This window comes from Thunnus thynnus, chromosome 6, assembly GCF_963924715.1.
Source record: "Thunnus thynnus chromosome 6, fThuThy2.1, whole genome shotgun sequence".
Taxonomy (NCBI): domain Eukaryota; kingdom Metazoa; phylum Chordata; class Actinopteri; order Scombriformes; family Scombridae; genus Thunnus; species Thunnus thynnus.
Genome location: NC_089522.1, coordinates 11,994,002 through 12,006,761, shown reverse-complemented (window position 1 = coordinate 12,006,761; position 12,760 = coordinate 11,994,002). Strand labels below are relative to the sequence as shown.

General features: G+C 39.7%; 2 protein-coding genes across 2 annotated transcripts in view; one reads left to right on the top strand and one right to left on the bottom strand.

Annotated features, from left to right (window-relative positions):
- Positions 1-1,274: 1,274 nt before the first annotated feature.
- On the bottom strand, positions 1,275-11,635 carry dcp1a (decapping mRNA 1A). The gene is made up of 9 exons (XM_067591708.1): positions 11,471-11,635; positions 11,064-11,104; positions 9,748-9,875; positions 6,252-6,318; positions 5,899-6,037; positions 5,477-5,563; positions 4,360-4,974; positions 4,043-4,258; positions 1,275-3,899 (listed from the first exon to the last, which is right to left on the bottom strand). The coding sequence occupies exons 1-9, from the start codon at positions 11,600-11,602 to the stop codon at positions 3,819-3,821; spliced, it is 1,506 nt and encodes a 501-aa protein (XP_067447809.1). The 5' UTR covers positions 11,603-11,635; the 3' UTR covers positions 1,275-3,818.
- The window catches only part of cacna1db (calcium channel, voltage-dependent, L type, alpha 1D subunit, b), a 101,658-nt gene continuing 95,223 nt past the window's right edge, over positions 6,326-12,760 (top strand). Inside the window, exon 1 of the mRNA XM_067591713.1 lies at positions 6,326-9,265. Within this exon, the coding sequence (XP_067447814.1) occupies positions 9,133-9,265 (133 nt within the window). The 5' untranslated portion in view covers positions 6,326-9,132. The remainder of the gene's footprint in view (positions 9,266-12,760) is intronic.

Sequence of the window (12,760 nt, the reverse complement as noted above, 5' to 3'; positions counted from 1 at the left end):
TAAATACATACTATATACACACAGTAACCTATAAATAGGTTTCTAGATGATCTCACTGTAATGGACTTTTCTTGTAGTTGCACCATGTGGCAGTATGGATGTGAAACTGTCACACCTGCACCAACATCACCAAGAAACCTCCTCTACAGTTAACACACTCAGCATTTGAACAAAATGTACAAAAAGAGGTGGATAAGGCACTGAGATTTAGGCTTTTAGACGTCCAAACACACAATCAACACCTCTGTCAGTGAAATGCAGCAGGATACTGTCTGACCTGAGCCTTCTTACATACATTAAAACTGATCTAAGGATCATTATCAGAGGAGGGTCTGTGGTCTAATGTGTATGTATTCTGGTATGAGTGACATAAAAAAGTGTAGATGAAGAATAGATGAGCGTATAAGTTTTAAACAGTGATGTGAAGCTGTCATGTGAAGCGTTCAGTTGAAAGGAGAGGAAGGGAGTCGTGCAAAAGGAAGGATCACAAATGACAGTAATCTACCTTAATGACATTTACTTCTGAGGCCGACATGATTAGCCGCACACCTGCAACATGCACTCACACGCCATTCAGGTACTGACTGACACACAGCCAACGGCGGTTTTTACTCTTCATATAGAATGATATATTACCTTCCTGGTGTCACACAGTTACATAATTCATTTGAGAAGACTGAACATTTCTCTCATGATAAGGACAACTCTTGCCACAGGCTGAGATTAAATTACACATTTGGCCAGCAGGGGACCTGTAGAGGTTTATAAATAATAATAATAATAATGATAATTATTCTCCTAGCCAATCAATGAGTCCCTTCTGAGAGGGAAAATTTGTTTTGGCACTTAAACACGGAACTACTCTACATCAAGTTATCCAAGGGGATACACACCTGCAGGGCTTGAAACCAACTGAATTTAATGTTGGCAGTGTTAGAAGCAGATTATAGTGTTCAACAGATTAAAAGTAAGACTCTAGTGACATCTGGTGGTCACACAGAGAAACTGCATCATCCTGTATTTCTCAACATTAGAGAAGGGGTCACTTATTAAAAGAAACTGTTTGTCAAATGGTGTAAAAACTCAGTATGATATAGTTATATCCCCAGTTAACTCATGCAGGCTCTAATACAATCCAACAGGAGAAAAAGGAGTAAATTACAAGTTGTCATGAGTCACAAATCCTTTAGGATTAAAACATACAAAAATAAAGAGCTTTAAACAGCTGACAGAAACACGGTGGCTCCTCCCAGCAGCACACAAAAACAGACAAGTCTATTTTCAAATCTTTAATATCACAAAATAGTCAAAATAAACCAAATTCCGCATAATGACAACAATCTTAGAAAATGAATTTGCAAAGACTTTACCAAAAACATTGAGCAAAAAATCATACCTCTGGCCAATAAGATAAATTATACCAAAGCGAAAAATAACCTAAAAATCTTAAATATGAGACCGGGATTAAAAACAATCTCTACATTCCAATCATTTCTTCCTGTGTGCGTTTATTCAGCCAACACATACCAGAGGTGTTGGCAAAATGAATTATGACAGGGCGACGAAGTGTACAAATTACTGCGGATACTTCCGATGTCTTATATAAATTCTGCCAATTAAAAACAAAACAAACCATCATCATAAGTAACAGTTGGTTCTGAAGGCGTGTGTATCTGAGCTCAACTTAAATACGCAGCACACAGAAGACTGGCACATACATACTGCGAGTAAACATCAAATACATTCATATAGCAGGATCAGACACAGGTGTGGTGTCAGTGAGGACTTATGCAGAAATTCATATCACTCACACGGTTATTATCGCAATGTAAAACATTTTTGATTACACGATTTTTTTTTTTTTTTTACATGTTCCGTAAGTGACATAAAAAATTTGAAATCAGCCATAATCTCTGAAATGTTGTTTGCAAAATAAAAAAACCCATTAACGTCTATGACTAAAGTTTCCATCTGCGCTGACGTGTTTTATCGATTCTTCAGAGAACTACAGACATCTGAGCGCTAACTTGTGTGAAAAAGTAGCCTGATCATCCACAAGCCGACTACGGACAAATATCACTTTACCGTTTGTTACAAAAACCTTACAACCTAAAATTTCATGCTTTTACGTTATTTTTCGACTGTTTTTCATGGTTTTACGTGTGTTGTGTTGTTTCTAACAAGGTAAATGAAACCTATTAGTAACCTGCTGTGTGGTTAGAAAATGCACATATGCCACATAGTATTTCTCTTTTTTTTATCTCCTTTCTAAATCTTTTTTTCTTTAAGCGTCACTTTCCACTCAGCATTGCACATGATGATGAGACAGGTGTGTCACTTCCTGTCCCCGCTGCAGTCTGCAGGGTCAACGGGTCTGTGCTGCAGTAGCCTTTTACTGCAAAAAAGCCAAATTACCAAAGTTTTCTTCTTTAAGTCTTTGTGACTGAAGACTTAACTGTGGCTTCGTAAAATAAACTGATACAGGAATGGAGGTAGTTTATATTTTTAGTTTGGATTACTGGTATAAACGGAATTAACTGGTTTAAAATGGACTGAAAATATCAAAAGTAGATCTGTTCCTCTTGGGGTTTTTTTCCAATCAATTTAATATCAAAGGGTAAATGTAAACAGTTTTTTTTGTGTGTTTCTGCTCATTTTACCCAAATTATAGATCAGCTGCAGAACCCACAGGTTTGGATAAACTAAGCTCTGTTGTACCATCCTAAAATACTGGTATCCCTAAAGGCACCGCAGCTGTTGTCTATCGTACGTTCCCCTCTGAGAACAAGTTCTGTGAGCTCAGCTGGTGGGGGGGAGCTGAAAGACGGACGAGGGTGGACAAAGGAATGACAGCAAAGGAACTTGTTGGTGCGTTTGTCGGTGTGCCTCTATGAACACATGGCAGTCTGCAAAGTAACGTTAAAAAAAAAAAGTTTGAGCTCTTAGCTGCAAGTGCTTCTCCAAACATTTTGTGTCGTCCTTGGACAGGAGTTGAAAGAAAAAAAGTCCTCCTCGTTAACAGACACTGACAAACACAAAATGCCACAAAAGTAACTGTAACGAAAAACTGTGTTCAGTGCGTCTGTATCATTACTAAAACTATACAAGTGTCAGCATCACTTTGAGGGAGAGGGTTCAATAAGTGAAATTAGGAGAACAAGTAGTCCTTTTTAATGCCACACAGTGGGACAGTTTGTCTGCAAAGACCCCTGAAACAGTTCGGAGGTCTTTGTCTTAATAAGCAGCTAGAGTGTGAAGTGTGTTCTCACTCTCGCACTGCGAGAAACTCCAAAGACGTGAGATGAGTACGAGAAGCAGAGTGTGTGTTTGCAAAATTATCTGTGATTTGAGGTTGTCGAAGCTCCACTGTGGTCTTGTCCTCCACGAATTAAACCAGCGACAGGTAATCTGTACCAGTGTGAAGCCGTGGGCTTTACAATATTTATAAAGTTAAAAAAACAAAAAAAAAAACCCTCAAGGCCGCACTGGGATGTTTTATCTCATCCTACTCTCCCTCAGTAGTTCTGGTTTGACGTGTAGACAAAAAGTCGATCCAAGTTTTAACGCGATTAGGACAGCATCAGAGTCCAAGTGAGGACTCAAAAAACAAGTTCTGAGTCAGGAACAGAAGGTTAAATGGAGCGCTGCATGCTATAATATCCCTTAGAACAGACTCGTTTTGAAGAGTTGTGGTTTACAGTGCGTCAAAAACCTGTTTGATGCACTTTTTTTTAACTCATTATCTTCTGGTCTCCTCACAGGTTGTAAAGGGGTCGGTCGTAGCTCTGAACGTTACAGCGGTGATGTCTGAAGTAGGACTATAGCTTCATGTTGCTGAAGTCCTTGGACAGACTCTGCAGGTAAGCGTCGTGAATGGTACCGAGGAAGTCTGGGTCGTTCTGGACGGGGAGGAAGTAAACAAGAGAATGAACAAATGTGTGTTAGCTTTATTCTTGAGTCTTGTCATTCTGAAACTGTAATTGTGCACAACTCTAGCTCGGACTTTTTCTACACTTTTATGTATTTTATGGCCTTGTTTTACCTTAATGAGGTGTATCAGAGTCTCCTGTAGCTGTGTTTTGCTGCAGGGGGCTTGTGGAGGCTCTACAGCTCCTACGGAGGTGGAGGAGAGCTCAGAGGGGGCAGGAGGGACCACTGATGCTGCTGCTTTACTGACTGATTGCTGGAAGGCGCTGGGGGAGAGAAGCACAGAAGTGTCCGACCGTGGAACAGCAAGACCTGGACTCATGGGGACAGCCTGAGAATAGAAAAGGAAAGACAGAGAGACAAAAACATGTTGTTTAATCTGTTGTGGTATAAAAGTAAATGTGAGAGACTTCTAAAAAAAAAAAACCTCACAGAGATTGGTTTGATCAGGCTTGGAGCTTGAGAGAAAACATCCATCTCCTTGCCGTGCTGGAGAAGGGGTTTCGCCATGTGCTCCTGGAAGCTGTGGGGTGGGACCAGCGTGCTTGGCAGGAAGTTGGGTGCGAGGATGGGTTTGTGGATGTCCGAGTTCACTGACTGCACCGGCGGTTTGAGCGTGCTGAGTATCTCCTGTCCCAAATAGGCCGTAGGAGCTGCTGACGGCGCTGCAGGACCAGGGGGGGCAGCGCGAGTTTCTGAGCCAGCTTGAGGCATCATGAGAGGGGAGACTGAGCACAGAGGTTGGGGGTCTGACCTGGGGCCCACTGACTGGAAAACAGGGCTGGGGTGTAGCGTGTAAGGAGCCGGGAGCAGGCCGTGGGCTTGGTGCCGCTGGTTTGACCCCGGGTCCGGGGCTGTAAGATGGGGTGGGAGGAGAGGGTTTTGGTGGGCTGGAGTGGGATATGGCTGGTTCTTGAGGAAGGCAGTGGTGGGGTCACTGGGAGCGCTGGTGTTTTGTGCTGGCATGGCGGGTAGAGAGGCGTCCTTAGGGATGGACGAGCCAAAGAGCTCCTCAACTGTGATCTGCTTCACAACAGTGTGAGTGCTCTGATGGGTGAAAAAGAACAAATCTGTGAGCTGGCTGGAAATCACACAAACAAATTAGTGCAAAACACTAACAGAAAATAAATCAACAGCAATTTTAATATTTATTTATTAGTTTATTTGTCAAGGATGATGCAAAACACATTGTAACAGGTTAAAATAACATGAAACAGATGTGTTGCATATAGGATTTCTAGACAAGGCTAATTTGCGACCCCTGTCCCTTGTCAGACTTTTCTACTTAAAGATAGTCGTAACATATATTAGTTAAATAAAGCTCATAATAAATAATAATCAGGTGATATTTGCTTACATTAGAATAACACTGAGTTTTGGACAAAACAGGCAACAGGAAAATATAAAAAAAACAGGTGATTCAGTAATGATAAAAAAAACTATTATTAGTTGCAATGAATAAGTACCATGCGTGTACTGTGTGTACTGTGTGTACTGTGTGTACTGTGTGTACTGTGTGTACTGTGTGTACTGTGTGTTCTGTGTGTACCTTTTCAGGCTGCAGTGTGCTGTGGGGATGATCTGTAGCTGCTTTCACATTTGGCTCAGTAGACACGTCTGAATCACCTGCCTGAGCCTGCGTCACACACACACACACACACACACGCAAACAAAGAATTTAATGTTATTTTCAAACTCTCAAACAGAGCCAGAGGATAAATATGTCGACTAACAGCAGAGGTTAAGAAACCAGAATAGCTATAAATTCTTCCACCTTAAAGCTTATGACGCCCCCACACCTGAAATAATCCCAGATTTAGTACCACTGTAAACTTAGCATGTGTGTGACTCATGAGTCGGTATCTGTTGAGTCAAACCTGTGAACCAGTACTTTGATAAGCACATTTGCGGATTTAAGGACCTAAATCACATGTTAATTTTGCATGTGCGAGTGTGTATTTGGATCCTCACTCTCTGGTATTCCTCCTTGGCTTTGCTGAGCAGTTCTAGGATGTCCATCGGTCGTGGATCTGTGGTACCATTGGTCCTCCTCGGCTCTGCCCTCTCTGGTGATTCTCTCTGGGCATGATCCGCTTCCTGTTTCACAATCCTGGGGGAGAGGTAAAGCGTTATATATATATATATATATATACACACACAGGGAGCTGTGGGTCGACTCCCACCACTGATCTGACTTACATGCATGTTATAAATATTAATTATGTATTAACTAACTGTTTTGTTGAAATAGAGCATCTTGTGAAACTAACTGAAGGTTTTTTCACCTTCTCATCCAGAGACGGTTCATGTGTGCAGCTACTTACTTGACCATCAGCTGAGCGATGCGTTGACAGTCTCGCTTGTCATAGAACCAAATACTGTAGATACCCACTGTAAGAAAAACACAAATACTTTATATTACATCTTGTTTACACTAGTCATGTTATAGTCCATAAACCAGGCAGGAACAGTGGATGTGGTTCTGTTTAGACCTCATTGGGTGTCAGCACACATGGTAATGGATCGAGGCTGTTATATATTTTAGGTGTTTCACATGGACCATCGTGGACAGGTGATGAAATTTACACAAGTGTAAAAAAGTGTAATTTGGGTTTCTGTTCTCTGTCAGTGTCTACAGCCACAGAACTGCTCTGAGCTCAGAGCCCGATGCTCAGAGGTGCAAGTCAGAAGAAATTAGATTTGGAGTCAGAAAAGACACTTTCGGTTGCAGTTATGTGAGTGTGAAGCATGAGTGAGATGAGCTTTTTCAGCATGTGTAGGGAGATGTATCGATTACAACAGAAGCACATCGTTCAGTTACATAAGTGTGAGAGTGATGATTGTTCCTGTGTAGACAAAGTGTTCAATGAATGTCCTTCATCATAAAATATTTGATTTTAAGTATTTTAGATCCTGCATCGTTTACATCCTCGCAGTCTTCTTCCTGCCTTTGTGCATGAGGGACACAGGCACAGGGACCCGCTCATAACTGCTGCATAGTGCTACTACGAAACTTCACAGAGTTCCCTCAAGCATTAAATCAGACAAAACTCTTCACAAATAAAAATAAAACAGTAAAATATATAGTAACTCATTAAGGTTTTATAATTGGCCTGGAATCATTACTTTAGATGACAGAGTTTTGTAAAACTTTAGACACAATATGATCGAATCATCACAATACGGTTCCATTGAAAGTCAATATGTTGAGTAACTGTCCAGGACAACAGGATATAAATGGACTTCAGCATCAATCACTATTATTAGTTTCAATGCATCATGTAAACTGGGCCTGCACACATACTGACTGATGTATATATATTTCTTAATTTAGTGAGATGAGATAAAACAAGTGATACGAGACAAGACAGAACGTAACACAATGGATGACAATACAGGCATCAAGACAAAACGTGCATTTAGGACGTACAACAGTAACAGCAGAAAAAGAAAAAAATCTAACAGATTCCTGTGTGTGTAGGTATGAGTGTGTACATAAAAAATAATAATGATGATGATAATATTAATAACAAGTCAATAAATAAAAATAACAAAATAAATAAACAGGAAGAGGAACAGGAAGGAAAAAAAAGGAAATTTTAGAATTAAAAAGGATAATTTCATTGAATTTTCTTGGCAGGGGGGTCTGGTGATGTATTTTTTAAAAACAATAAGGACTGAAATATAAAAAGTGCAAAAAGCACAGTATAAAAACAACAAATCCCTGCAACTATGATGCAAATCATCTGTGCTCATTTGAATCACAGTGCCTCTGTCCTGAGAGAAAATGAACAGAGAAAGTTTTAAATCTCATCTAGACAGAGTTTAAACAGTCAACAGCTACATTAAAGTCAGAGACAAACGCAAAAACTGTATATGAGTTACAGCCTGTGTTTCATTTGTGTGTGCGTGATGAAACACTGGCGTATTCAAGGTCCCTAAAGAGGCTGAGGTAACCTAGCAACCTATGTGTTTGTCTCCCTGCAGCATCTACTGCGACCACGGGGAATATGGATGGGTGTAAACAAGTGTGTGTGTCCAAGTACACAGGTCTCTCTGAACAGCGCTCTCAACTCAACTTTGAACACACTCATCACCCTCAGGCGGTGACTTCACCAGCGCTTAAAGAGCAACAGACAGAAATAACCCTGGCACGTTAATTATCAACATCTCTGAAGAATTCATCCTCCCTGTGTCGGACTCTCTGCTCTTCAAATCATCAAACTTATATCTTGTTCACAGCGGAAGGCGGAGTCTTAAAAACCATCTCCAAGATAATTCTCTCTCTCTAAAGAACAGTAACGTGAAATCTCTACCACAACAACCACAGAGGAGAATTCATAAAAAAACAAACAGAAGCAGGAGGTGCTGACCAATTCATGTCTGAGAAGAACTGAACGAACTTTGGCAAACAAGTTGCATTACTGATAAGAACAACTGGACTGAAGAAAACTGAAGAGAACTACACGAGCAGCTAAAACCAACAGATAGAAGAACCAGGAGAGGAAACCATCAGAGAATATTTACTCCGACCAGTTTCCCTGAGGTGACGGCTGGCAGCGGTAGGAAGCATCTCCATCATAACCTGAGGAATACTGTCAACCAGTGTAGCCAGTTTTTAACCGTCTGCGACTCCACTCACTCTGAGGAACTAAACATGATAAGAGCAGCACTTGAACTGATGTGAAGTTACTGGAGAAGCTGCTTTGGCCTGAATACCAACAAGAAATTACATCATGTCTTCCATACCGGCCAGGCTGATGGGCAAACCGAGTCCAAAAGGGGAGCAGTCTACTCTGACATTGACCTTGGCTATGTTGTTTTTTCTGATCAGCAAACAAATGGGAAAACAATCAAATTCTTTATTTGTTGCTGTGATGAAACTCCTGTTCAGACTTCTGATAGATTACCTCGGCGGCAGCGCAGTCAGTTACTTTCTGAAGATCTGAGGAATTTCAACACTCCTTTTTATTTCACTTTACTTCTTGATGAACTCTTTCTTTCACGCTAGAAGAGCTTGACTGCAGCACTGGCTCATCTCTGGATAAAGCCATCAGCAAACCACAACTTATATATTAAAATACATAGTAAGAATAAGTTAGATTCATAATAAAAAGGTCTTTTTGGCTGCTGCCCCAATGCAGAATATCAACTGTGGCCGAACCAAGCTGAAACTGTTACCGTCTGATCGGCCTGCGTGAGGTCATGAGTGGAAAAGTCGTCTCAGAAGATGTTTTCTTGCTTAATGTGACTCCGAGACGCCAAGATGACTTCAAGCAAAAAGGAAAAGAAATGTTTCAGAGAACACTGGGGAGGTGTTTGTTCGGCATTTTCAGAGGTACCGCTGTGTTTTGTTACATCGTGTGTGTGTGTGTGTGTGTGTGTGTGTGTGTGTGTGAATATCATCAACACCAAGATGTGCACAGTGGGTCTATTTTCTGTGATACAGCAGTGTTTCATGGGAGCTGAGCAGAAACAGAATCATCTCCTGTAGTTAAGAAACAATGCTTGATATTCCCACTGACATGATGATTTTTGACATTTTGTACAGCATTCGTAAACGGCTGCATTTATATAAAAGGCGTTTTCTACGGGGAGATATCTCACATTTGTCGTCGTGCAGATTCTTGCTCCCCTCACATGACACGTTTTGCTGCCTTTAACTTCTCAAGAAACAGTGAAATACTTCAGATATTTGATCTCAGTCATTAAATAATAATCTTCAAGTGCATCTGATTTCAGTCCACACCGATACAGAAATGTATGTCCGCCTATTGTTCACATAATGTTTTAAAAGGACTCATTCTACAAAATACTCACAGTTGCCGTTCCTGTAGAGCAGGAAAGGATCCTGCAGCTGGAACTCCAGGTCTTTGTTGATCGGCTCCACCAGGTTCTCTGTGCTCAGTCGGTTCATGATGGTGAAGCCGTGGTGAGGGGAGGCAGACCTTAGACCAACAAAGACCACAAACACTGTAAAATGATGTTCATTCATTCAAGCTTTAAAATCTTAACTTTCACTTAACTGACTCGACTTTTTCTTCATGATCTGAACTTTTTTCACTTGCATTACTTATATAAAATTATTTTTCACTATATTAATGTAGTTAATTCTATTTTAAACACATTGCTTTACAAAACAATCATATTTTTTGTATCTGATGAAACTGATGGACTTTTGGAGCCCTCTGCAAACAGTGATGAAGAACTCCAACTATTATTTCCATTATTGATTAATCAATTAATCAGCTCTTCCATTGACTGACTCTTAAAATTGAAAAGAAATGAAATATGGCCATGCTGACGAGGACCAAAATGAGAGAACATATTAAACCCTTTTTAAAGTCCTGACATTAGTTTCCTTGCTTTCTTTTCTTTCTTTCAGTCATTCCAAAGTGCAGCTTTGAGTTTTTATCCAAGTCATTGGAACAGTTTGCTTGAAAATCTAAGAGGAGCTGAAAGTGTTGATATCTTTAAATGTAAACGTTAAACCAACATTTTTGGGCCATTACATATCTTCTAATGTATTTAATCATCATTCTCTTGTTTTAAACATTTATAGTGAAATCTTCTGGTTTAAATATATTTATATAATATACTTATATCTATGTTAATGATTTTAATATTTCACTTCTATCATTTTACCTCTCAGGTACATTAGTTTCCAGTTTTTTTTACAGTTAATGTTTGTGCTGCTCTGTTATGACCTATGAGTCATCTGTAAAGTGCTCTGAATTGCTTTTTGCACTTGCAATAACCTGAATGAAAGGTGCTGAACAAATATTAATTGTTAGTAAGTCACCATAGTAAAGACTGATATCTTACAGTCTCTTATATAGTTTGACCAAGAGCCAAAACTGGTTGAGAGAAAAGAGAAAAAACAATACAAGAAGCATAATTTATTACAATTTAAGATTCAATGTTGTTAATGTAAAATTGTTTATTTTATTCTAAATAGTTTGTGGTTTTCTTGCAATGTCCAAATTATGGAAAACCATCTTTATTTGTTTGTTTGTTTACAAAGACTGTGGCCTACACACATGCGCAGAGGAATGACAGCGCGAAGAAACGTAAAAAAAGTAAACAACCTTCACGGTCGTCGTGTTAAATCACCAAAAACACTTTAAAATGCTTACCTCGTATAAACAAACAGGGTGCCCTCAATTTCGGTCTTCTCCTACAATAAAAAGTAATGTAATTCGTCAACAACAACAACAAACAACAACAACAACAAACCCTGATGCAAAACGTGCTGAACGTTAGCAACGACCGCAGAGTGTAATTAGCCAACTAATGCTAGCTCACATAAAATAACGCTAACTTAATGTCGAAACTAAAACACTAAACAGACACCAGGCACCAGTATCTAGACAGTATGTCTGTGAACACACCTGGCATAATCACAGTTTGATAAATACTGACGTATTTCTTTGGTGTTGTTGTGTTGTTTTTATCGAGGAGCTAACGTTAGCATGCTAACATAATACTTTTTCGTTTGGCTGCACACGAAACAGTTTCGGGTCTTCCGACAAACCAAACTTACCCATTCATTGGCTTTAGAGTTGAAGTTGTACAGAGCCACCTGACCGGTCACATCGAGCAGCTTGTTTATATACGGGTCTTGTCTCTGCAGAGCTGCTAAGCTCATCATATGTCCTGCGTTTGCGGTCTCCATCTTGGATGTGATTGTTGCTCCCGCACGGACAGATTTCTGCGGACACTTATAACTTCCGGCTCTCCAAAAGTTTCCAACACATATTTGTTCCCACGGATGTTTTACAAGAACGTTTATTCTGCACTGATTAATCTCAAACGTCATTTAGGTCACTCCTAATAAGTGCTGCTTAAAAACGAAACGTTTGTAGGAAATGATGGTCAGTCTCACGAGCTTCGCTTTAAATGACAAAAATCAAAAAGGTTATGAATAAATAAATAAAGATATCCCTCTTGTGATGAAGTACAAACCTAGAAACAATGGACAAACATGGTTATTTGGCAAAATAAGTAGTAATTTCTTTACTGCTGTGTAGGCTTTAAATTAAATTAAATTAGTTTAGCTATAGTCTCTATATTTTAAAGAAACACTGAAGAGAGAAAAAAAATCGTATTAATCAAGGGATACATTGCGACAATGTAGAAACTGGATCTGGTTGTAATAAATATTAGACTCATTTGACTTTCACATCATTTTTCTAATACTTTGACGCATCTGTCTGCAGAGAGAAATACTGACAGTCTACATATTACATGAAAACCACAGGGTTGCGCTGCAGTCCTTATTTTCAAGTGTAATCTGACATGTGGTCTTTAATCTGAGAGTCTGTGTGCACTACAGACCACAAATGAAGAGCAGTTAACATGTTAACATGTTTTATAGGATGTGAGCCTGCTGTTTGCAGTTTAAGTGAATTCATGTGAAGTCCTGACATTTTAGTTTTAAGCAGTAATCAAAACGACACACTGATAAATAATAAATAAATGAACAATAAGAAATAGGCCATTAATGTAAATAGGACTACAATTCAAACTCAATACTGTATTTTTATTGGGATTATTTGGTTAAAATTCTTTAATTTATAGCCTATAAACGCAAAACATAAAGTTTTCTGATCTGCTATTATTTGTCCCATGTTGAGCTGCAGCTGCCTAACTCACCTGCTCTGTTGCGGGAACATTGGAGCAGGATTATAATGGAAGGATTACGCGCTGCCGGTTATCCTCCATACAGGCACCGGTAATCCAATCACTGGTAACCTTCCAGCACGGCTCCGTCGACTCATTTCCCCTCGAATCGCGGCGGAGAGCGGGCAGAAAAACGGCGCTATGAGGCCCC